The sequence below is a fragment of the Symphodus melops genome (genome assembly GCF_947650265.1).
Source record: "Symphodus melops genome assembly, chromosome: 4".
NCBI lineage: Eukaryota > Metazoa > Chordata > Actinopteri > Labriformes > Labridae > Symphodus > Symphodus melops.
Window position 1 is genome coordinate 1,881,260 of NC_136694.1, and position 26,912 is coordinate 1,908,171.

At 44.1% G+C, this 26,912-nt stretch overlaps 1 protein-coding gene across 2 annotated transcripts in view; it reads right to left on the reverse strand.

Annotated features, from left to right (window-relative positions):
- Positions 1-6,013: 6,013 nt before the first annotated feature.
- The window catches only part of mmp24 (matrix metallopeptidase 24), a 94,821-nt gene continuing 73,922 nt past the window's right edge, over positions 6,014-26,912 (reverse strand). For both annotated transcript variants that reach the window (XM_079341888.1, XM_079341887.1), the window contains exons 6-10: positions 23,500-23,661; positions 20,247-20,452; positions 15,339-15,477; positions 11,506-11,772; positions 6,014-7,657 (exon numbers count right to left, since the gene is read on the reverse strand). In XM_079341888.1, the coding sequence (XP_079198014.1) occupies positions 7,293-7,657; positions 11,506-11,772; positions 15,339-15,477; positions 20,247-20,452; positions 23,500-23,661 (1,139 nt within the window). In that variant the 3' untranslated portion in view covers positions 6,014-7,292. The remainder of the gene's footprint in view (positions 7,658-11,505; positions 11,773-15,338; positions 15,478-20,246; positions 20,453-23,499; positions 23,662-26,912) is intronic.

Sequence of the window (26,912 nt, forward strand, 5' to 3'; positions counted from 1 at the left end):
AAACAAATCTTAGACAATGAAGTTTTCACTTTTATTGACATTTCATCGTAAACGGAACATGGTGTTATTGATATATAATTGGCGTGGGACAGAAAAAAACAAAACATAGAAAAAGAAAAATCTTCTCTCTTCCAGTCATGTCAGTGTTTTAAAGAATCAAAGTCGTCAGAAACTTGAATCACAGAATAATCTTCAAGTAAACAACGTAAACATGCCTATCCAACATAAGCATCGTCGTAAAAATGGTGTGCAAAGGATGAAGACTTTTATCTTAAATAAGAGGGAGAAATAAAAATAGAAAAATGTTTCAAAAGCTCCTGTTGTTCTTTTTATTTACATCAGCTGATATTTGATATCCGACTGAAAAGGACTACATGAGAACTCTATATATATAAAATAAAAAAAACGGTGCATCATTTTGCATGTAAAGAGGTGAGCCAAGGTCAGATTTTTTTCATTTTGATTTTATAATCAACCCAGTTAGTCAAAAAACCCAAAAACCAAACAGAAATCTGAAGGTATTTACAGAAACATCTTGGTTTTCTTCTTAAGAAAAACAAACACAATTGAATCTCTCTTAAAGCTATATCTGATAAAATCTCCCTAAAAGCAGTAGTAGTAGTAGTTGTGGTGATATTATCCAAAGAACTTTTATATATTTTGTTACTTAAAAAGTCTTCCCAGACTACCTTTGATATGTTTTTATTCTCCTACGTATATATATAGTTTTTTTTTTTTAAGAAAAGAGAAAAGTTAGAAACTAAAGGCAACAACAGGCAAGTTAAAGGAAGACTTAGCCACGTGACGCCACTCTCCAAACTCACAGTTTGTACGAGGTGGGTTTGTTCTCTGCACGTACGACGCCTCCTTAAGCTCCGACTATTTCACTTATAAAAGATTTTTCTGAAGGAACACGTGAGACAGCGTGTGGACCAAAAGAACCACGAAAAACAAACCTGTGGACACTTTTTAAAGATGATTAAATTGGTCAACTTGCTTTCATCTTTTCTCTCAAATGACCTCTTGTTTTTTTTTTATGACAGAGTGTAAAGGGCCACGTTTGAGATACTGTTGTAATACTACGAGAATAAAGTCCCACTTTGATCTATTGTCGTGTTCCGTCACAGGCTCCTCCCAGTCTGTATGAAACATGGACGTCGGTCCGAAACAGTGTGTGAGGCAGCTGAGCACGCACCTTGTGTGCCAACAAAGACAGGCTTTATTGATATCAGATTAACTTCTTGTACGAGGTTGTAAACATGTTCAATCCTGCTGTAAAAAAAGACCTGTGGGGCTTTTGGCGCCAGCCTCAAGTGGACACTCGAGGAACTGCAGTTTTTTGCATATCGGCCTCACATTTCAACCCAGGAGGTTATTCTCGTATTATTACAACTTTTCTTTCTTTCTTTTTTTTTTTTAAGTGGCCCTGATTCTCCGGCATATTTTTTTCCCCCCTTGTTTGGAAGTGGCGATATCAGATCACTAAGTCTACCTTTAAAGGCAACTCACTGTTGTCCAAAGCCACCAGAACACCACCAGACCTCGGACAAAATGACCCCGAGCTGAAGAAATCTACGAGCCGTCAGAGATGGTGGTTGTTTGAACGCGTCCGCCTGCCACCGCCCTTCCTTTGACTTTCACATTTAAAAGAACGCCAACATGATAGATGCACGTGAAGCGGTCAGAAAAGGACCGTGAGAGCGAGGACAAAGAGGGCGGAGCTGTGGCAGGTGTGGACAGTATAAATCCAACAGTGTGAAGGAGGTCCCCTTCAGTGGCAGTTTGTCCCAGGTCTGCGTACAATAACCATAAAAGAGGCAGATTTTCAGAGGACCCTTTTCCCCTCTGAGGCAAAAAATGAATAAATATGTTTCAAACAGAAGAGCAGTGGACGAGAGTGTCCAGCAAATACTTTGAAAAAACCTCATGTACATATATTTTGTCCGTATGTGTAAGTAGCATGAATAAGCTAACGATAAATCACCACAGTACGTTTTCTTCAAGTACCTTCTTCCATCTCCACAAACAGACATCTGCTGAATACACTGTACTTTTGTAAACTGCTATTCTGCCGTAAATCTCAGTAAATATATACACACTTTCAGACCTCACGGGACACACGGGGCTCATGTGATGGGCAAATAAGAGTGATGTAAAGGTTGTTTTACCTGCTCACCAGCCCCGTGTTTATATCCAACACATTACCGTCTATCATTAAAAGTTTACTCTTCGTATTTTCAAACTTTCAGGTCTTCATTTCTGACGGGTAAAAGAAGTTCTGTGATTGCAGAAGTGGATTGCTTCAGCCGAGAGCTGCAAAAGATTGTACCAGGCCTATTTTTTCTGTGACATCACCAAAACGTTAGAGCAGAGTCAGGTGACGTTTGTATGAAACAAAAGGACACAGCTTCATGACTGAGGTTCGTATTCATGATCCTGAAGGTGAGAGCGCCGGCGTAGCGCCCCACCTGTACTGTAAACATTGTTTTGTCTTTTATTTGGCTTAAAAATGAAACATCGATGTAAATTTTACAAAAGTGGTCGGCTAATAAAATACTAAAAAATGTTGGTCTCACTCCTCACTGGATGCGAGGGTGCTCATCTGGTGGTTTGAGGGAAGGTAACAGTGTAGTAAGTGTGTCCGAGCCAACGCGTTGACAACAATGAGATCGATGTTTTTTGTTTCTTAAAGGTCACACGTGATCCTGCTGTGAGACAACCTTTCCTCTGCTCTCTTTAACGCCACCAGACTCAGATGGTCGTCCACTCCTGACTTGTTTTGCGGCTGCCGGTTGAAGCAACACCTTCGAGAAATGTCCAAAACATTTTGCACCTTTTTTTATCGTTTAGACCCCTGTAGAACGTCTGGCCACTCAACAAGCCGTCCTCCACATATTTTCCCCTCGTCACTGAAACCTGATGAGGACGATATATGAGAGTCATTCATTGTCAAATAGACGTGTAGGCAGCAGGAGCCTTGACTGAAAAAAAACAATACAAAAAACGACCTGAACATGTTGAGCTGTAAAAAAAATGAGTCTGAGGAACTGCATGAGATGTGGAGGTTTTTCTCTCTTAACTTGTACTGCTGAAGTGCCGTGAAGCAAGGCACTTAATCCAAGATTACATCAGTGCAGCGACTCCAACGCCTGCATATCAAACCAAAGACAAGTAGTGACCGTGAAGAAAAGTAATCCTGTATGGACGTCATTTTCACCGTCGACCTCCCGTCTGTCAACAACTGTGAAAACAGTGAAATGAATCTGAACGTGTGTGTGGTGTAATGGGATGGAAACCTCCTCATTAGCTCAGTGAAAGGTTAGCTAACCCCCTCTCCCCCCTCAGGGAAGCTGCTCTCCATCTCTCATGTTAAATCACAAAGAGCAACAAAACAGCTGATGACAAACCTGCGACGCCACACGACTAGCCTGGAGCTCAAAGTCAAGCTGAGACGCCGCACAGCCGAGAGCCACCGTCGCTACGAGGACAAAGATGTCTCTGCTTCTACGCGAGGCTCCTGTTGCCTTCCAGCTAAACAGAAATCAAAAAATGTTCTCATCATTTACAGCTTCAGCTGAGCCACTGCTTGAGATTAGCTAAAGTCCTGTTTTCACTCAGGTATGTAAGTAAACTCGATCTTTCGGCAGTGGTTTCAGGATGCAGTATAAATAAACTTGCCGTATTGTTCGACAATGAACGAGCAACTTCAGACTTCTTCCTGCGTAAAGCAGCATGCAAGCCTTCACTTCATCTCGACGTCGGGTAACAACTTTTCCATTTTCGCTGACCTAAAGTCGAAGAAATTCACACTTTTGACTTGAAAGCAGCAGTTCTGTCCGGATCACAGTAAATGCTGAGTCATCACAAAGAGAAAGACAAGCTTGGTCCAATAGGCAATTTTCTTTGGATAGACATTCATGTTTCTACATCCCTCCCAGCAGACAGAGCGAGTGCGCTCCATATAGGCTTCAAGGTAAAAGGAGCAGAATGTCTTGTTCTGTGTTTATTGTACACCCTCGAGAACAAAGTCGGGATAGCGCAGTGGGATATTGAGCGGCATCGATTTGTGCTGAATGCTGCATGTGCTGAATAGCTCTCGACGGCAGCGAGTAATTGCAAGGATATGCAGCGAAAACACATTCAATTACTGCAGGATGGAGAGCTCGGCGAGCACGGAGCAGAGCCAAGGAGAGGGAGGGTGGAGATGTACAGAGGGAGACCTAACGGAGCCTTTTCAATGTGTCCTTGAAAAACATGTGGACTGATGGGATGCACCGTACTGCATTAATGATGTGCATGTGTGTGTGGGTGTATGGAAAGTATAAATATATAACTACGCTCTAAAGCGTCACAGGAACAAGAGAAAACAAAGACATTGTTGGCCTGATGACAAAGCGCTCTCTAAAATATCAAATGAGTTTTTCCCCTAATCTCCCCCTTTGCTAAAGTCGGGCATTAAATCCCTTCTCTGACACAAAGCCTGCAGAAACACTGACTCAGTGGGGATGTCCCTTCTCGCCCTGCAGCCTGGGGTAGCAGGTCACGGATGGGGGACTCTAAAGCCCCTCGGGGGTGGGGGAGGGGGACTGACCTCTGAGTGACTCATGCTGGAGTTAATGACTTCCTAATGAGCAGTTTGTGTATAAATAAAACATGCTAAATGAGAACTGCAGTGCGGCTGTATAAAGAAGGCATGATGAGTGTTAAATATGATGACTCATGTTTACCTATCTGTGCGTGCATCGCTCTCTTTACATCTTTAAATGGATTCATCTCATTTACATTTGAACAGAGGAGACTAAGACTTAATAAGACTTCCAAACGTATTCTTGTTCTTCTTGATGTAACGAGGAAAAAATGGTGAGATGGCAGAATTGTTACATTTCTGGAGGGCGTTCACTTTCTCTAATTTAGAAATACAACTAGTCAATATGAGATGGTCTTATTCCATTTTTTTTTGACAAATCCTAAAAATGTTGAATTGAGGTCAGTTACCTGGACTGTCATGCATCAGAAATGCACATCGTTCCTGTAAAGCCAGGAAGTGACAGAGAAAATTTATCTTCACATTTTAGATGTTTCAACTTATTTTCCAACAGTTTGGCTCAAAGCAACTTCTGTCATCAGTAGTAAACAGTTACATCATGCTTGTGTATTTATCACCATCCCAACTTGAAAATGGTCCCTCAGTTGTGTTTTCAGATCTTCACTAAGACTTCCTTTTTTCTCTTTGTAATGATGTTGGTTTAAAAGAAGAATGCTTTTGGGTCATGTGACTGATTTTCTGCTTTATAATTGGAGTTTTAGGATCGCTGAGACCGTCTAGGATGATTTCTGCTGACTGTCCCGAGAGTCAAAACCAATCCTGGTGAAACATTGTTAAGTTTTTATGCTCCACAAACCCTGAAACCCAAACTCTTATTAACTCTAAACTCTTGCATTTGCCTTTCATTTCCAACTCTTCAAACTTTAATTGAATCCTTTTATAAGTCTGCTACTGTTTTTGAATGTGTTTAATATCTGACGTGCAGCATTTTGGATTGAACTGTGTTTGCACCTAAACTGGACAATTTAAGGTCAAACAATAAGAAATCCAAACAAGCGTCTTCCCTCTTTAGTGAGAACATGACAGCGTACATACGATGGTTATTGTAAGGCGTTTTAGCTTCAGGATGTAAAGTGAGCGTTGACAGAAAGCAGCACAGACGGACAGAAGAGGAGGTGGAAAGCAGAGTGAGCAGCTGACAGCGGAGAGGCCAGACGGACGGGAACATTACAAGAGGACAGTGAGAAATAACAAAGGGGAAAACAGTGGGATTAAAGCCAGGGATGTGGAGGGCGAGCAGCCCTATTAGAGCTTTGTGAACAGAAGTACTTCATTAAGCTTGGTCGATGTCGCCGTGCCAAAGCCAGCATACTAATACAGAGCCGCATAAATCCTCTGTGCATCCCTCTCTTCTCCGTTTGTCTATTTAAATCCGGACGCCCTTTTACTTCCTCGTACTCTTCCCCCCCCCCCCTTTTTTTTTTGCTTCACTTTTTCAATTCTTTCAAGCCTGCGTCATCAGCAGAGTTTGGCGAAAAGTGAAAAGTACAAATGAGGATAAGTCAGCCTCAAAGAACACGCTAACTAGTCCGACTCTGGGCCGGCGTTTAGCAAACTACAAAGGGTCGTATAGAGTGTGATGTAATGCTCAGCTTAAATGCCTACGATTTTATTTTCAGCATCATATGGGATGTAACAACAACTCACAATTTGATTAAAAACAAATTGATTAAAAGTTTCAATTTCAGAAACTAGTTTAACGTTTGATCCCGACCGTTCATAAATCTGGGATATCGTTATACGCCGATGACTGGTGATTCTACGTCTACCAAAAACTCCCCATCTTTCCAAACTGCCTTTCTGTGTGACTCGCTCAAGCTGGTTCTAAACTGACGGGACGAAGATGTAGGTGACGAAATGTTTTTGTCGTGTTGAGTGAAAAAAAGAGAGAAAAAGGTCCTCTTTGATAATTCAACAGATTAAAAACTTTATAAACAACCTCAACTTAATTCACGATCCACCGAGAGATCCGTGGTCTTCTTTAAGTTATGGCCTTTCAAGTTTGAGATTTTTAACTATTCCATTTCTTTTTTTTTTCCCCCCATTATTTTTTTTTTTTATCCGTCTTAATAATTGAAGGAGTTCAAGTGTACAAGCTGTTGTAAAAACAGACTTGGAGGTGGTTTGTGGCTTTAAGGAGCAGATTCTTCCTGCTCCAAATCCTATTTCTTGATATATTTTTTTTTCCGCTGAGAAGGAGAGTCGTATCGTAGGTCCCAAGAGTAGTAGTAAAAGTTCAGTATCGCTCTGACGACCCTGATTCACTGAGCCAGAGAAGTTATCAGCAAACCAGGTGTCAGAAGACTAAAGATCTGTTTGTCTCTTCCTAGCCAATCGCATCCGCTGGGAGTCCTTTTTCCTCGCCGTCCTCAGGTTGTTTGAAGCTCCCTCTCCGGCTGGCGAACGGAAAAAACACAAAGTCAGTGAAGTTGCTGTTTAACACTGAAGTGCTTCAGTCACAAGGCGGGCCTTCTCCGTCGCACAAACAAACAAACACTCAGAGCCGATGTCTAAATCTACTTTGTCGAGTATTTTAAGAGTGCACCCTTTTTGTTTCTAGCTAGCACATTTACGTATCAGCATTGAGCTTCCATTGTTTTTCGCTAGTGTTCTCGGTTGCGAGCCAACAACATGTCGACCGCTTGACCCCCCTCAACCACCGACGTCTTCGTGAGCGAGGTGCCTGTCATACCCACTCCTGAACCGGGTATTTGTAGAAGTGCGGCGTCATGGTGTTCTGCTGCACGCCTTTATTTTTAAACTGGAAAATGGTGTACACCAGCACCAGGATGCACAGCGACAGGATGCAGGGGATCACCACGGCGATGGCGTTGACGGTCGTCGGGACGTCATTGATGGTTACCATGATGTCCACGTCGTCCAGAGGCAGCTGACGGTCGCCACGGTTACCCTTGCTGCCAGAGCGCTCCATGTCAGACTGGTCGCAGCCCATCCAGTCACGCAAGATAGACTTAGGGTATCCGGGTTCCACCGTCAGCTTCTGGTTGTCGAACTTCCAGTACTCCTTCCCCTTGTAGAAGTACGTGTAGTCTGAGGGTGTGATGGAGCCACACGGCGGCATGGAGGAGCAGGAGGAGGAGGAGGAGGAAAGAAAAGAAAAAAAGCTAAATTAGTTTTTCCTCAAAGAGTTAAAGAACAACCACATCATAAAAAAACTAAATGCACAACATGAATCGGACAAAGTGGAAGTGAAAACTTTTTATAGCATTTAGTTTGATTGTTTCAGAGAAGAATTTTATGACAAATATTGAAGAGATACATCTATGAAGTCAATAAAACGATCAATTTATTTTTACAAAGTGCCAAATCAAAACAAAAAGTCAGGACATCATTAAAATGATGGAACCTGTAGTAAAAATGTTTAAAGACCCAACGTTGGTTGACCGAAAGCAAAACGCTTGGCAACCTTTAGCAACAACGTTGAAGAAAACCTTTAAAGCGGCAGAAACCTCGAGCAGAACCAGACTGATGGTGAGCAGCCGTCTGCCTCGGCTGAAACGTAAAACTGAAAGCAAAGTATACACTGCATTAATGGACCTCAGCCGTCTGTTCCTGCAGGGGGCGCTGGAGGCTCATGGGCAGCAGGCGCCATGCTGCACGTCTCAGGCTAACTTTGAGTCAAGCTAACGACAGTCTAAGAGCTGGAGCTGAGGCGGGTTTAAATCCTCCTTACCAACCGTTACACGGCGCCCACCTGTCAATCAGCTCAGCTACGACGCTAACGATGGGTAACATGTATCCTTCATAAGATCAACTGCTAAAACTCAGAAGTGGATCTCATAGCTGTTTTTTTATTTGGGTCGCGAATATGTGCCTGACAAAAAAAAAAAAAAAAAAAAAAAGTGTCAAAAAGTCTAAAAAGCACTTTTTTTTTGTTCTGTAGCGTCTGAGATCCAAACATTCGTTAGCTACATTCAGTAAATCTGCTTACTGGAAAAATATCCAAAATTTGGGTCAGAACCTCTGTTCTAAGAAATAGTCTTATTTCCAACATGGGCCACTGGGACCACTTCTTGATGCACTTATGTTTCGGTGCCTTGATGAAGGTAGTTTGGTTGCAGCCACCATGCGGGAATGAGAAGGTAGATTTAATCTCCTGGAGAGAGTCAAAATGGTGTCAACCCGTTACGTTATATATATATATATATATATATATATATATATATATATATATATATATATATATATATATATATATATATATACGTTACTCTAAATGGCACCATAATTAATAAAACGAGCGTCTTGCTGGATTTCAAATAACTTGAAACTAGTCCATAAGAATATTATTGGGAAAACGTGTATGAAGTTAAAATAGAAGAAGGCTCATTGAGCATTGACTTGCACACAGTGCTGCTGGCCTCGAGACTCACTGCAGGTTCAGCATCCACTTTGTATTTACAGTCTATTTGTTACACAGAAAAGTGGCCTGGGCACTCTTGTTTTCTGTTTGCTTAATTCCTCAAAGCTCAGGAGAGCGTCCTGTAAATGTACAACAGAGACAAACACTGTTCTCAGCTTTTTAATAACAGCTTTCTTTTTAAACTGGAAAAACATCCATCAGTGCCCTGCGCTCCCCGAACGTCCCCGTGGCACAGAATCTCATTAGAGGCAACACATTTCTATCATGACACAGCAGTTATAGGCAGCTACAGGATTTCAGTCCCAGCAGCGGTTGTTTTTATTGAAGGCTAATGTTATGTAATGCCAGAGAGACCGACTCTGTAGCTGGGAGACAAACAGGACAGTATGGCGGTTAAGAAGTGGAAAAAAACAAACAGATGTGATTACGGTTTGAAGAAGTGAAAATACCTTTGAGCTCATATTGCCGTGTTTTTAGGCTCTATTGAATTTAAATGTAGAATTTCTGATTGGTCCCTCTGGTGTAACAAATACACAAACAACACCAGAGTATTGATCTTTATAAACAGATAGGTCCACATACAGTCTGATGACCCTGCTGTTTGGTTAAAGTAAAGCTGCTCCATGGTCCCTTCTGGGTTTAATAACCACACACACACACCAAGACAGACACACACACACACACACACACACACACACACACACACATCACAATCAGTAAGTACTTTTACATGTACAAGGAATTTGTCTAACATCTGAAATAAGGCTAATACAGCATTGGTGTAATTTTAAAGGATTTTCTAGATAGATAGATAGATACTTTATTGATCCTGAGGGAAATTCAAGCTATCTTTGTTCTATAAACTAACATTTATTTTTCTGACATGAACCTGAACCTGACCACTAACCCAACAATCTGTTTCCCCGATCGGGGACATTTTTTCTGTCCCCAGTTGGACGAGGCGTCGCAAAAAATAACTGGTCTTTAGTTTGAAAAGTGTCCCCAGAAGTAGGCTAAACCACACACACACACACACACACCCACACACACGCACACACACGCACACACGTCTCACCATCAGAAAACCCTCCAGAGGTTTTCTTCTGATGTCTCCTTTGTGTCTGGTTCATCACCTCCAAACAGCCCAAAGGAAACACACACACACACACACACACACTTGTCATATGCCTCTGTCGTCCCTGCAGGAAAGCTTCTCATCTGTCACCACGACACCACGGCAGACCGACCCTGTCCCCACACACACACACACACACACACACACACACACACACACACACACACACACACACACACACACACACACACACCCTGGGCAGCCCTCGAGGTCATGGGGTCACACCTCGACAAGCCGAAGTGATGTGTGCACCTTCCTCCCAGCAGACAGTGTGTGTGTGTGTGTGTGTGTGTGTGTGTGTGTGAGAGACGCTGCATCTTTGCTCGTGGCGTTTTCTGCTCGTGGAGCGAAAACACGGCGTTCAGTGTGAATGAAGTGAATCATCAGGAGAGCGGCTGACCGACTGTTAGTCAGACATCTTCAACGAGCGACCCGTCGACTGATCCGTCCTCTGAGATGTCGGAGAACAGTCGATATTTATCACAGTCTCTTCATCTTCTGAACTCAGGCGTGTTACAGCTGCAGCACGTCGTAATACCGCTCCATCAGCTGACCATAGAAGGTCACCACTAACACGTACTGTACCTTTAAATCAGCGTGCGTCTGATCTGTGTCAGTCATGCCCGTTTCAGGAGGCAAACTCTGACGTGACCCCGAAAGGTCACTCAAACCCGAGAAAATGGGCTAACTGGCGCCTGTTCCAGAGAGGGAGGCAAGTTTAGCTCCAAGTCCGTTACTATGGCAACCGAGTCTGTGAACCTAACCTCGTCGGGAGCAGGTCGTCACTCAGTCCGTGTCACATGTTTTGATATTATAATGTCAGGTCGACAACACAGCATGTTGGGGATGAAAATAACTCTGCGATGCTTCATGACTGTCACATCTCACACTCGTCCTAACGACATGTCATGACTCAGCAAGAAAATCTGCATGATTGCATCATTTCCCATCATGTGATTCAATGTGAAGCAGCTTGATGGGTTGTCCTGATTCTATTTTCCTTTCATTTGGACACGCGGAGCACGCCGTGGAGCACGCCGTGGAGCACGCCACAGAGCTCGTTAGCTCATTTACAAAGTGAAGACGAACAAAATCCACATCCACGACTGAAATGTTCTCCGTGCTCCGATTTGTTTGGACGTGGAGACATCGTTTTATTCGGCTCGTCAACACACCAACCATTTCTCATGCACTTTCAAAATAAAAGCACTAATCATGTTTACAAGGCGAAAAACTGAAATCCACAAAGCAAAGACGTAAATATTCAACGGATGCGGTGTGAGACAGCGAGCGACAACTCTTTTCTTCTTCTGTTGTTGTGTTTGTCATTTTACAGACTTTGTTTGAAGAGGGAATAAAAATCTGCTGAGTCATACTCACATCCCTCCCTGCTGATGAAGGCCCCCTGCGGCCCGTCGGGGATCCCCTTCCACACGGTGATGGGTTTGGGGTAACCCGGGTCGGCCGTGCGTTTCTCCTCGTTGTAGCGCCAGTACTGGTCTCCTTTGAAGAAGTAGGTTTTTCCCACCGGCTCCCAGCGCAGCGCCGTGTCGATGCCGTCTTTGGGGAGGCAGCTGCCCAGCTCCACCAGGCTGTGAGGGTAACCGGGCTCAGCCGTCACCTCCTTGAACACCCAGTACTTGTCGCCTGGTGGGAGAGGCGGGGAAAGACGAGTCAGAGATCAAATCTACAAAAAACACACTGAAGGGAATATCTGCGTTTGGTCATTTCCTCCGCTCGGAAGCGCTTCCACTGACACTGAGAGGAAACAGAATCAAAGGCTAAATGTTTGGTTGTGGTCGTCGTGGGAGACGGAGGAAGGAAGCGTTCAAAAAGGTGATTAGTTTGAGAAACGTGACGTGAAACATCCCGATAGTGAAAGAAAAGAAAAGAGGTTAATCTTTAAAGTCAAAGATCCTCATCAGTGATGATTCCGAGGTTCACGCTTTCTTTATCGTTTAGCTAGAAAGACAAATGTTGTGCAGACAGGAGATTCAAGGTTCTTTTATTAAAGCTACACTCGAGGATCATCTCCACGTGTGCAAACTCACAAAGACTGAATCATCATCACATTTCACAAGCGGTTAGCGCTCTCCGGTTATTTATCAGCGAGAACACGTGAACACGCAGACGGAACAAAAACCCCAGAGATGAAAACACGATCACAACACGCACAACTTCCATCAAATGAAGGTTATTTTACACTCTTTTTAGGCTCTTTTTTTTTTTTTCAGAAGACGGCTGCTGGAAAATACGAGGAGACATAAAGAAGAGGTTTAATAAAGAGCTACTCTATTAAAGCTTATTGTGTTAGATGATCCTGACGACACAGCAACTCAGTTAAACTGCTCTCATCTTCCATAAAGTCATGAAAAACACGGGGAGGATTAAGACCAGAAGAATAAGATAAGACACTACATTTTAAGTTCTTCCTCTTCCTCGGGGTCCTTTTAAGAAGTTTTACTTTTTTTTTTTTTTTTGAATGAACATCAGGAGACACTGAGGACGAGGGCGACCTTTAACAGGTGCTTTCATCGTTGTAATGTCTCCTGTAACCAATGAGAGCCAACCGCTCCACAGCGCTCTTTTCAAAGAAATCTCTCAAGACTGAAAGAAAAACATCTGTGAACACGACCACAAATCTGCTGACTTCTTTAAGGCTGGGAGACCTCAGACATCAGGTTTTTAAAGGACCAATCAGAGAGCTGCTCTCTTCCTCTGTGATCATGAAGGAAACCTGCTGTGTTGAAGCTTCTCTGACAACAATGCAGCAGCCAGTATGTCCTCCTTCTAACTTTAGATTCTGCTCCTGAATGCTCTGGATTTGATTGGACCAGAGACGGTAGGCGGGGCTTTGAAGGCTGTTTTGGACGCCCCTGGGTTTGTCAGATATGAGAGCAGTTATCAGGTCAACAGGTGTTGCAGCGATGGAAGCGGGCAGTGGAACTGCTTCAGATAGAAGTGATTGTACCCGAGCTAAAAAGCCTCTGCATGTTTCTAATAAGCTCCAGCAGCAGAAAGCTGCTCAAACTAGGATCAATGTTGGAGATGCTTTTGAAACATGGAGAGAGGTTAGAACGCAGAAAGCTTTACAGACCCATGCAGAGCTGGATAAACACTGAAGCTACAGTGTCCACCACATGCAGAGCTGGCTAAACACTGAAGCTACAGTGTCCACCACATGCAGAGCTGGCTAAACACTGAAGCTACAGTGTCCACCACACGCAGAGCTGGATAAACACTGAAGCTACAGTGTCCACCACATACTGACCTGTGTGAGAGGAGGGGGCGGAGCCAGACAGCTCTAAACACAGACACTCGAGACATCACATGCATGCCACTCACCAAGCTGACTCCTTTTCTTGACTTTTATTTTGGCGGGGTCTTAACAACTTATAAACAACTTTCTCTGCCGACAGAAGATTGCTTAATGTTTAGTCCTCTTTAGTTGTGCAGCTGTTAAACACATTTTTCACCGTCAGCATTAAAGTGTAAAAATCAATAAGATTAACGGCTGTGATTAATTGCAAGCCATTTTGTCCCTTTTGGTGCACCGTAGTCGATCCACTGTAGCGCCTTCTTACAGACGGTAATGGAGAAAAACACCTGGTGACCTTTGTATCCTTCCCTTCAACGGTTTTTTTTTTCTTTTCTTTTTTTTCTTCTTTTTGATCCTTTTTCTATGATATCGGTTTATTTTGTAACTTTCAAGTTTTCTTTTTGAAGTTCCTTATTTTCTTTCAAAATAAAAGCAGATTTTACCCAAACAGGAAGTAAAGCACACCGAGTATAAGACAGTACAAAGCACAAAATAAAAGTATTGCAAATTAATGTAATTCCAGACATGTGATCAAAATGTGACAAATCATGGTTAGATCATGTGACAGCCCTTTTTTCGACCTTTTCTCAGAGAATCGTATCGACTGTCTGTCGGTCTGACCTGCAGCCGAAACATCAACACACACACACACACACACACACACACACACACACACACACACACACACACACAAACTTAGCCTCAGACTTCTGTGTGGATGTTTTCCTCTGTACGTCTCTCTGCACCCGGCCAACTTTGTGCAAGAAGCAACTGTGTGTGTGTGTCTGTGTGTGTGTGTGTGTCACAGTTAGGAAGAGCTGTGTCATTGTGTGTCCACACTTGTGTGTGTGTGTGTGTGTGTGTGTGAGAGAGTGAGTGAGAGAGAGAGAAAGTGCCGCTAGCTGAGAGAGCAAAGCTATTAATATCTGCTCCTGGCCGGCTGAGATAGCAGAACACTCTGTCAGAAGTTGCCGGTGTGTGTGTGTGTGTGTGTGTGTGTGTGTGAGAGAGAGAGAGTTTCAGAGAAAGTGAGTGAGATGGGGGATGAGGGAGGTTTCATACATAGACTGAAATTCTATTACTTTAGGCCGGGTGCTCCCCGCTGCCTTGCCATTCTCTATTTCACACTTTATTAAATATATTTCCAGGAGCAGGAGGAGAGGGAGGGGCGAGTGGAGAGCAGGACAGCAGTCTAATAACACCGGAGCAGATGGTGGACACAGATATGAGGTTACTCCTCTGCAGATTGGGAGCAAATTCTGCTGATTTTTTTTTTTTCCTGCAGCTGCTCTGTGAGAAAAACTCAGCCAAAGGGGACGCGCTTGAACTCGTTCAGAGAAATCAAAGCAACGTACACAATCAAAACTTGGAGATCAAACGCGCAATGACCCGTTTTTTTGACTGCTGTTAAATAATTTAGAGCTAATTAACCCCGCAAACTCTGCCGCAGTGCTGCAGCCGCCTGATAGACAGAAACATCATTTTCAGTCAGCTGAGCTGCAAGTGACGAGGTGACGCTACGCTACGCTACTCTACGCAAGGAGGCTTTCTTAAACAACATATCGTCACGGTGAAAAGGTGTGAAGCCTGCTACTCACTCTTCACACCTTCCTGCAGCGAACCGTTAGCTCACTGCTAAAGCTGCGTAGCAACAGCGTTTAGTCACGCGCAAGTTTTTTTAAGATGATGCACAAAGAGCATTCTTTCAGCCAATCAACAGACGGCAGTGCGTCCAACTCCAGCCTTCAGGGTCGGATTCGTACCTACGACAGAAGGCGATGCAGAATCTGTTATTTTGGTTCCATTCTCACCGTCTGACGGGGGGAAAAGAAATAAAAGAGCAGGACGGCGTGGTGGCAGCACGGCTTCACATGCTGATGTTTGATGGTCGTACCTTTAAAGAAGACGAATTTGCCGTCCGACCTCTCGTAGGCGGCGTCGATGCGAGGAGGCAGACCTTTCCAGAACTGATCGATCTGCATGGGATAACCCTCCTGCACCTTGTTGTTCCTCAGACGCCAAAACCATCGATCCTGCAGCACAAAGAAACACTCACATGAAACCAACAGCGACTTCACACTGACAGAAATTTAAAGTAGAACTTTTTCCCCGAAGATTTTTTTATCTTGTTTTTAAGGAAGTAAAAGAAGATTTACTGCGTTGATGAGTTTCACACTCGGTTAGTCACACACACACACACACACGCACAAACAGGATCCTGTGGACAAGACGTCAGAGTGAGGTGGCTGCACACACACACACACACAGTGTCAGGGTGTACACTGCTCTGCTCAAGGGCACCTCGGCACTGCTCAGCTGCTACCAAAACAACTTCCAGAAATAATCCACACAGGACTCGAACCGTCTCCACAGACTGAGCTTCTTCTACCATTAAAGACCTCGAAGTGTACCACGCTGGGAGTCACGATGCCGTCATGCTTAGATCTAGAGGTTGTCGGTTTGATGCTTTCCCTCCAGGTGACTCCTGGTGAGCAGAGAAGATGTGCAACAATTACAAACACCTGAGTCCATTTATAGTGGCAGTATCGCTCATTTATAATTCATGTAGCTGTAAGGCATCATCTGCACTGATAACTGAATCAACATGATTAAATATAAGTGGGACGATCATTAAATTAGTTTAGAAGATAGGCCAGTCGAGGACGGGGGGAGACGGGGTGGATTCTCTACATGCGTTTTATAAACAGTCCAATTAGTCCACGCGTCTTTCCCACAGCTCCATCCTGAAAACATTCCTCAAAGAGCATCATTTCCCTTTAAAGGGGATCAGTGCTGCCCCATGTGGCTGCAGAGAAACGTGCGTTGTCATTGAGGATCAAGAGCCGCAGAGCATTTTGACACAGCTGTGTAAGTCTAAGCCTCCTCCGCCTGGAAAAAAACTCACGTAAACACAACCTCGTTTTCATCCACACGTCCCCGCAGAAGTCTTTAAGCACGTTCATAAGCATGCCTGACCTTTAGGTGGCAGTCGTTCCCCAAATCCTGTCCAATCAGACGCCACTTAAAATAATAAAATAAGCGTCCTTAACGTCGTCCTTCGCCTGTGTCCTTGAACACGGAGCCGTATCTGGAGCACCAAACCCGTTGTGAGGGCGTCCACTCTGTTTCTGAATGTAAACACAGGTGGGTCGCATAAGTGACGTACGGACATATTCTGTCTCAGGCAGGGACGTCTCAAAACGCCGGTTATTCACGTCCACATGCAAACGCATCAACGGAGAATCTTCACTTTGGTCGGAGGTTTTTAAAAGCTTTGTTTTTGTTGTTTCCGTGTGGATGAGAGGCCGAAACATTGAGAGATATCTTTATTATGTGAGATACCTGACTACATGTGGACGGTCTGAACTTACTGGACAGGCAAAAACAAAAGTGACATTTATTCTCCATATTTGACACAAAAAATGACGCAAAGGCTTTGGGCTGATTTTTTGGTGACAACAATCACATCAGTGCCTAACTCACAGCCTCAGACAGGACGAAAGAGAAAGACTGCAGAGACAAAGACAGACGATGAGACAAAGAGACGAGACGGACAAAGACGAGGAAAGTGAGGAGAAACGTGGAGGAAGTTTAAAAAAGGGGGAAAGAAAAGAAGAGGGCGAGCATCAATTTTAGCTCATTATCATTTGGCTTCAGTGAATCTAGGACACAGCCACACACACACACACACACACACACACACACACACACACACAGCCACACACACACACACACACACACACAGCCACACACACACACACACACACAGCCACACACACACACACAGCCACACACACACACACACACACACACACTCCATGTCGTGATCCAGCATCATCCGTTGGCCACTAATGCTTTTCTCTGCGAACCCCAACAGATAAAAAATACTAAAAAAAATCGATGCTTCATATCCAGCGAGACAAACCACAAGTGTTCCTTGGCGAGGAAACATCCCATAATGAGCGTCTCTTTTCAAACGCCCACTGGCTCTGTACGCTCTTTATGTCTTAACACGCCCCTGTCCACGAGTCAGAGGAGAGCAGAGGATCACACTTGTTTTTCTGATCGATGATGATGATGATGATGATGATGATGATGATGCAGTTTTGAAGTTTCGAGAGGCTTTTTTTTTTCCCCCCTCAGGGCCGTAAACTCCCTCAGTGCGAAGACTCCAACACATTACTGCACGGCTCGAGCGCCATCACTCCTCCGCTGAGACGCATTATTTTGGAAAAATAAAACTAATGGCTCTTATGACGCCGTATTTGTTTCTGGCAGAGAGACGACAGCACGGCCGTAAAAAAACACAATCCTTCATTATTTATCATTTTAATGAGGCCTCAGCAGCAGGTTGGAGGAAACACTCGGGACTCTGTGAGGCCCTAAAATCTTTTCCTGGAAGGTGCCGTCAATCAAACCACATCATAAAATGTCTTTTGTTGCTCTCGGCGAAGCTGCCAGTCGCTCTTAAAGCTGCATTTCTCCGCCCTCAGACGACTCTCGGTGAACGTTCCTGCAGCTGTGATCTTGTCACGATGTGCACTTTGCACACAGATGACGAGCCACGTGCAGAAAACTGAACGGATTTATTTAAACTGGGAAACCAAAAGCTGTCCATTAAAAGTCCAACTAAGATGACGTGGCAAACGGGAGAAATCACTGAAATGAACACGAGGGTAGACGTAACGTACACTACCTGATAATCAGGACAGTTATGGGCGCCATGCCCATAATGGGATGGAGCAACAGCCAATCAGGAAGCAAGCTGACGACAGCAAAGGAGAAGCATGAAGAGAGACGGAGCGACTGGTTGATTTGAGGCGACAACACGAGTGGAGGACAGGATGTAGCAGCGAGCTAACAGCTAGCCACATTTAGCTTGTTTTGCTCATACTCGTTTGACCACGTGACGTTTAGCTACTCGAGACTGTTGATGAATGAATCAGTGTTTGTCGCCTCATTTCGCACCACACACTACAAGAAGTGAACTGAGAATCATCATGTGTCGACTCTCTCACAGTTTAAACATCTTTCATTGTGAGCCAGGCTTCACACAGAAACTAAATAATCCAACCCAGGTGTGAGAAACAGGAGCGAAAACACACAAAAGAGAGGGAGGAAACACCGAGGGCAAAAAACTACAAAATAAAAGTGCAAACAGCTGAGAACTACCTCCATGTGCAGCTTCATGACGAAGCTGAGTGTGCATGTTCATGAATAAAAGGCAGCAGCTGCAGCAGATGTGAACACTGCAGAAAAGAGAGAAAGCAAAGAACTGGAGTCTCCCTCATGCTTCACCAAATATCACAAATATTGAACGTGTTTGAGGTTAAAAGTCTCTTTGATTTGAAAACACACAAAGTTCAGTTTAGAAAGAGAGAGAGACAAAAAAAGCAGAGGAAAGCGAAGTGAGACAGACTGATGAGCAGACGGAGGGGGGGGGGGGAAGACAAACATCGACAGGCAGGAAGGGAGACGGGCGGGTCTGTGACCTTTTCTCACATTCAGTTTAAAGATCAGAGACATCAAAATGGATTTTTCCTCCTGCTCTAACCTGCACCTCTCTCTCTCTCTCTCTCTCTCTCTCTCTCTCTCTCTCGCTCTAAACACACAGACTTTTCTGTTTCATATTTGAAACCTCTCCGTTCACTCTGTTTAATCCTAACGGTGGCGTCTGCCGTGTGTGCACGAGTCATGCTCATGGATGTGCTCTCGGCACACGCCCGGCGTTCTTGATCTGAGGCAGGATGGCACCTGATGCCACCGGGCTGATTTTCTTCCATGTTTGGAGCCTTGCACGTCTCCCAGAGGACACATTTCAAACCCGGCAGTCCACCGCTGGGAATCAAACCAATCACAGCGCCAGCGTTGGAGCGATATTTACATCCTGAGGTTGAGAGCGAGCGTCCTCTCTCCACTTAATGTTTAATAACGCTTCATCCAAATCCCCCAGTGTCAGCCACCTCTCCTCCTCTGCAGCAGCCAGCAGCAGTTAATTACTTCAGCACCTGCCTCCTGTTCCCTCTTCTATCTGCATCACAACAAAACATTGGGAAAAAGTCACGATATGTGCAGGCGGAGCTGCAAGTGTGAACGCAAACAGCCAAATGATTCCCTCAGCCTTCGTCCGGTGTCACTCCTGCCAGACCTCGAGTGTTTATTCTGCAGCACGTCAGAGTGAGCTGACTGAGAGAAGGCAGCAGGATATTATCAGGAGAGTTCACCTGGAGCGAGTGGGAGGAGGTGTGAGGTTCACGGTACGATTAACGACACCGGGTTCACGGTACGATTCTCATTTCACAAAGTGACACGGAAAAAGATTCCTGAACACACGGGAGCGCCTCGTCTCTTTCTCTTCTGTCACCTCTTTGGGCTCCTGCACTCGTTTGGACGAGCGAAGCTGCAAACAGCAGAGGCTGCTTGGTGGTAACGAGCAGGCGTTACCGCGGCAACTGCGAAGCCAAACCGCTAACGCCTGCTCGTTACCACCAAGCAGCCTCTGCTCCACAGCTGCTGCCGAGGTGAAACTCGACACCTTTAGCTGCCTCACGATTCATCTTTCATCATCCTGTCCTGTGACGGATTCTCTCACAAAGTACGACCTCTTAGAGTTTTTAAAGTTTATAAAGTTTGTGATTTAAAACATCATATACGTGTAGAGAAAGAGTGTGCAGCTGCAATGAAGTGTGTGAAAAAAAAAAGTGCTAAACATGAACAGGGTTCAAAGTAGGGATGAAATAGTTTATTGTGTAAGACGTCAAACTCGATGTTTGTAGAGTGTCGTGTTTTTGTCTCGTCTCACCTTGAAGACGAACATCTCCCGTCTGAAGAAGGCCACGGTGTTGAAGTTGCCGTCACAGATGTTCGGTTTGCCGTTTCCGGGCAGGGCAGGCCGGTCGCCGGGGGGGCGAGGCGGGCGCGAGTGTTTGCGCTCGGAGGTGGAGTGTGTGCGTCGGGAGGGTAAGGTCGGGAGCGGCCTGGTCGGCTCCAGCATGGCTGTGGGGATGCCTGATGTAAAAAGATCAACAACAACAAAAGTTATTCCACTGCAGTGATTCATTTGTGTTTGTTTTAAACCATCTGTGGCGTCATGACACACCGCTGTGCTTCAGTGATACACAAAGATTCACAACATGAGTCACTGAGTCATTGATTTGAGCTGTGCGCTTGACTTTAATGCTTCCAGATAAGAGAAAATCTTGTTGACTGATTCATATGTTTCTGCTGTTGTTAAGAATGAAAATAATGTATTTAAAGGTACAGAACACTATTTTTCAACCGCGTTTAAATAATTCTCAGAGCTCCTCTTCAACACGTGTGTGAAGTGTGTTGTTGTAAATCCACTCTGATCCTGTATTTGATCATGTCTATAAACCCCTCTATTTCAGCCCTGCTCAGAACAGGCTGTTTCTGTAGCTTTAAATATGTAAATGAGCGGTGTCTGACCACGCCCCCTCTCTGGAAGGGCTCGGGTGTACTCGCTGCTTTCTCGCTCCATGTCCTATTGTTTACGGTGAGAAGGCAGACTCAGAGGGCAGAACAAACACCTAGCTGTGGGAGTGTCACCCACCTGGGGGAGAGGCTACTGCCCTTTGTGATGTCATGAAGGGAAAATCTCTAAATGGTTTGAACAAGGAGAGCACATTTGAAACAGAGCATTTTCTCTAGACTTCTGCAGACCACAAACAAAGGACTGGATGGATTTATTTCACATGTGGCTCATCAGACTCTCAGGTTACCTAAATAAATGTTCAGAAACACTGTCAGAGTTCATTTTACATAATATGTCCCCTTTAAGGGTAGTCCTGCATGTTGTCTGTTTCTCAAAGGGGGCAAGCTGCTCCTGTTGTCAAACACCTACAGATGACAAGAACCTGAAACCCCATTTAAAAAACCGAACTGTCCCTTTAAGATGCAGGAAAAACAAATTAAAAAAAGAGATAAAATTCACAGTTTCCTCGCTGAAGCGGATCAACAGTGACTGTAAATGTCACCGTGCATCATGACCTTTCATGTTTTTGTTCTGTGGGACAAAGACGAGCTTCCTGCAGTGAAGTTCAAAGGAGACAGAACCATGGAAATGTAAAGATTATGAGGCAGATTATTTGTGATGATGAGCTTTGATCAGAACCAAATTAAGGGGAACGTTGTTTAGAAAGGAAGCAGATGATGGAACAATCTCAACCGAGAAATTTAAAAAAATCAAAATCAAACATGAAAGTTTGAAAGAAATGTGATAAAATATATTCATGAGAAGTTTTGTTCTGTTCAGTGAAAAAACCTGTTTGTGATCTGCTTTGAACGGTATAAAATGAATTGTGGGGACTGAGAGTGTCTGTTCGCCTGCAGCCAATTTATTTGATGTTGAATTGTTTCTGATTAAGTGTTTTAATTATTAATATCTTGTGAAAGAGGGGCAGATTATTTGTGTCCTTGCGCCTTACAACAGAAGCCGTCATGATTATTTCAGAGTGGACAGACGGTGTCTGTTTCTAAGCGGCCTTCACTCTTCTTTGTTCACTTAAAGGGAAAGAGTCGAGTGTCATGTGAAGCGCTGTGTCTCTGAAGCTGAACAAAGTGTGTCTGGTGCTGTGAGCACAAAGACGAGCATTTTGTTTTTCAAGCTTTTCTCTCTCCAGACCAACTCTGATCAGCGCTGTGTAATAACAGGCGCCTGCTTCACAATCACTCATGCATGCAGATCTTTGCTGCAGGACGTCACATCTCACTCTGGGCTGGGGCATGAATTATTCATGTTCCAGGTGTGCTGTTATTGCTTTAGCAACTTCATGCTTTTAGCTCTGGAGTGTTTTTCACGCTCAGTCGCAGCCTCTGCAGGACCAGTCTTCAGATTCTGATGAAATTAAACCTCTTTTTTTTTTGTGTCTATTTAAGTCCAGTCAGGTCACATGGATTGAGAAAGAATATTTAAAAACAGCAGCTGACTAAAAGTGCTGCACAATGCAAACAAGAAACTACACTTTCAATTATGAAAATACTAAACGAGAATCCGCCTGTTCTGGATTAGACAAATCAAATGCAAACATATAAAGGAGCTTTTTCAGACCTGGTGAGAGGCTTTAAAGTAGTAGGAGCTGGGTGCTCGGAGACCAAGACTTTAAGACCGAGATAAAAACCACACAGAAATCATCACCGCCGGGGCACCGGGAAGGTCGAGGCCATAATCAGAGATAAAAATCAAACAGCAAACTAAGAGAAGATATTTGTCATTTTAGAAAGAGCCCAGTCTGAGATCAAGACAAGGCAGAGTAAAAATGCTTTGATTCCATGACGGGACCTTCAGAAAGTGGTCTAAAGACAAAGACCGACCTCGAGTATCACAACAAGCCAAAAGCATGACGAGCTTTAAAGCTGAGAGGAACGCAAACAAGAAAATCACACAGTGCAAAATCTAATTAGATTAAAAATATAAAAATAAAATAATGAGTTAAAAAGAGCCAATAAGTTCAAGATGTCTGTATGAACACTATCATGCACACAGTGCAGATAAGGAGGGACACGTTACAAGTATAAATTAAATTATTATTGCAAATCAAATAAAAATATAAATAAAACGTAGCAGAAAGAAGTCGTTCAGACTGTCCACTCTTTTATTTGTTATTTGACTTCTGTCTCCTCGACATGTTCACGACCCAGAGCAGCGCTCACTCCTACATAGCAGAGGTTCAGTACATTAAGGATCCTACACCTTCAAACACTTTGATTCCTAGAAATACATGAAATATTTTAATCTCAGCACTGTGGTGTTATTGTGAACTGCCTCATCAGTCAATTCTGTTTAAACCTAAAAAAAAAATCACATTTCGGCCCATTTACAGTATTTAAAGGAGCAATTGATGATAAACTGACATTATTTTGTCGTGTTGACAGAAACCTTATCATGCATCTCTACTGAAAGAAAGCCTCCAGACTGCAGGGATAAGCTGAGGTATTTGAAGGAAGAAGAAGAAGAAGGCTGTGCAGACCGACAGGCAGAGATCTCTGAACTGTGGAAAAGCTGATTGGCAGGATAAATGAATACACTGCAGCCTCACCGTAGATTTTCTGAATGCCCTGCAGGTCGTCCAGCGGCAGCTTGAAGTTGTGCGTGTCCATGTACTGGTAGAAAGGAGCCATGATGGCGCTGGGATCGTTGGAGTGCTCCAAACCCAACGCGTGACCCAACTCGTGCACCGCCACCAGGAACAGGTCGTTACCTGCAGAAAGAGAGGAAGACGGGAGGACGTGAGAAACTTAAGGAAGAGATGAAGACGAGCGTTGAGGAAAAATACAGCAAGTGACGAGTCTTCCTGAAAGATCCCAGCAGGAGAAATAAAACAGGTAATGAAAGACATTTAGTGTTTCTGCTGGTTTGTGTTCAGTAAACAGAAAAAAACCCAACTCAACATCTCCCTCTCGTCTAAACTGGAGCAAAAGCCTCTGCACTGCAACACAACAGAGAAGAGCAAAGACAGAGAGACGCTGCAGAAGGGAGCTAAAGTTAGCATGTGATGCTGTTGACTCATCAGCTGTGCAACATGAAGCGCACTTCAAAAGAAGAATTTGTGGGAAACGGAGGCGACTGTCAGCTCGAGAATCCGAAGCTCACTTCTTCTTCTTCTTTTTTTTTTTTAAAGTCCAGCATGAGCCCCTTCTTCAAACGCTGCTGCTTGACGGGGATTACTTTGGAGTGCGGCAAACTGCTCGGTGCCACATCAAGTGAAAGTCATGACTGCACAAAAGTGAGATTTTAAAATTATAATCTGTGACACAGTATGAATAACGCGCTGCAGCTGCCGCTCCAGGATGTGAAATTATGTTCATGAACAAGCTGCATGTGGAAGAGGAGAATATTCGAGGAGATACACTCCACGATCTGATGATTCATAGTTTCAAAGTCTCTGCTCATCATCACGGCTGAAAGCTCATCACATGAAGAGGAAACAGCACAGACTCAATCTGTCGTGCGTGCGTGCACATTTCATGCTCAGTGCCGGCTTCGAAAACGCTGCAAATGAAAATGTCTGCTGCAAAACAAACAGTAACCGAGCAATCAGTCGTGTTTGTGTTAGTTTAGCAGCAGTTCTTGGTTAGACAGAAATACATCGAGCAAAAATCAAACACAGCAAACATTCTGTCACGATCACGGGTCGAAAACAAGGAGGGAGGACCAAACTGCAGAATAAACTAAAAAGATTTATTTTAACTAAAAAGGCAAAAAAAACACAAACAAAAACTTACGATACAAAAACTAAATCCAAAACATAAAAAAAAAACTGTGTGCCCAAAAACAAAGAGAGCAGAGAACACGGGGAAACATCCAACCAACCAGAGGGCGAGAAAACAGAGACTAAATAGACCTGGGGTGATCAGACACAGGTGAGGACACTCAGGGTCATCAAGACAGGAGGGAAACACAGAGAGAGGCAGGAAACACTGAAGAGCAGAACTACAAAATAAAACAGGAAACAACATTAAAGACAACATAGAAGGAGACGAGGACACAAAGTAACACAACACGAGGAAATATAACACAAACAACCCGTGACACATCAGTGCGTCCTAAAAACAGAGTGAAGCTAAAGTCCCTCTGGGTGTGTTGTTGTTGGGTCTGTGTTCACGTTATAGACACACACGAGGAAGTGACAAAAGAAGGGAACAACACATGAAACAAGGTTTGAAAGGAAACTCATTAGTTGTTATATTATTATGTTTCCCTGAGGGATCAATAAAGTAATGTCTTAAACTGAAGTCACAACAATCATAGTTATGTAAATCAGTCCTGTGTGAGTGTCGTTTATGAGGCCTGGAGGGAAGAGAGGAGACTGCACTGCGCTACCTGCAGCTTCTTTATGTTTCACCACAGCGACTAAAACTCCTGTTTGTACGGGTGAGAACTCCAAAGAACATGTGGCCTAAATATAGCATGTTCCTTCAGAGGGTGATTACAGATGATGTAAGAAAATGGAGCAGAGAGAGAGGGATTGATTCAGCCAAAAAAAAAGAAGGAAGAAGAAAGAAGCAGGATTTTAATTATTTCTTTAAAAGGATCATTTTTCCAGCTGTAGCTTGAAACACCATGAACAGAAGCGACCGTTCATCGTGCTCTGATCACAGCTGATACAGAAGGAACCTGGATGTCAGGTGTTCCTGTGGGGTCTGTAAAAAAAACAGTTCTCTCTGTGGTTATCTGAAGAGCTGAGATTCTGAGCGTCTGTCACACGTTTAATGACTTTGTACGAGCTCAAATTAATACATTTCATCGGCTCTGTAATTGGTTTGACTCTGTTTGAACCTCATTAGAGAGCCTAATTATCTTCTTCTCTTCAGCCGGGCTCGACTGTTTGAAGACCGCAGCCTCGCTGGCCAGTGGATGACTCGGAGGCTGAAACAAAGATGGTCACAGGAAGCGTTCTTTTCCACACGTTTATCACTTGTTTTGTTTACTCTCTCTCTTTCCTCTGCAGTTTAACGTCTGTTACGTTTTCAGCTCCTCATCATGAATAAACTTCACTCTCCTGTGAGGTTTCGCCCTCAATATGAAGGTCATGGAGGTGTAAGGTGGAGCGAGGAGGAGACTGAAGAGCACAGTGCTGTGTGTGCGTGCATGTCTGACTGTGTGTGTGTGGGTGTGTGTGTGTGTGTGGAGCGCCCGTCGTGCCAAATTTGCAATGTTGTAAATGATTTCCCCAAAATCCGTGCAACATGTGTGCATTATTAAAAATATGAACTTGTTGAGATATTCTGATCGGGAATCAAGCGATGGGCTGACAGTTAGTCCCCTCCAAAAAAAAAAAAAAAAAAGATCTCTGTTACATATTTTTTATATAAAACCTTTTCACAAACCACTCGCTCGTCTATTCCTGCATGCTGCCGTTTCCTTCATCCCTCTCCTCTCTCTCTCTTTTGTTGAGCTCTTCATCTCTCACCACAGCTCTCCTCCTCCTCCTCCTCCTCCCACATCCCCTCCACCAGCCTTTATCTCCATGCTCCCTATGCCTCCCTCTCCTCCGTGTCACAGGAAAGATAAAGATGATTTAACAGCACAAGACGTACACTTCATGTTCCACGGGTTTGGAGGAAATCCCAGTGCTCTCTCTCTCTATGTGTCTGCCTCTCCCCTCGCCGTCCGTCTATAGTCTGCCTCGGCTCCCTGCAGCGACGATAACCGCTCCTTCTATCATGTTTTTTCGCCCCGCAGTCATCTGGTGGCCTGCGATAAAGATGATGTTTGATAACGCTGGGATGAAACCTGTCTCTCAAGTAATCCCAGTGTGACTCGTCCACAGAGTCGGCTTTGTTCAACTCGAGCACATCTCCAGATAAAACGCTCAGTCCTGGCAGGAGATCACTTTGAACACGCCGTGTCAGAAATTAACTTTTAGCTCCGCAAAAGTTTTGATAAGTATGGAAGCCCAAAGAGGACATGCATCGGTACTCTTTATTGTACCCGTGTTAACAAGTCTCG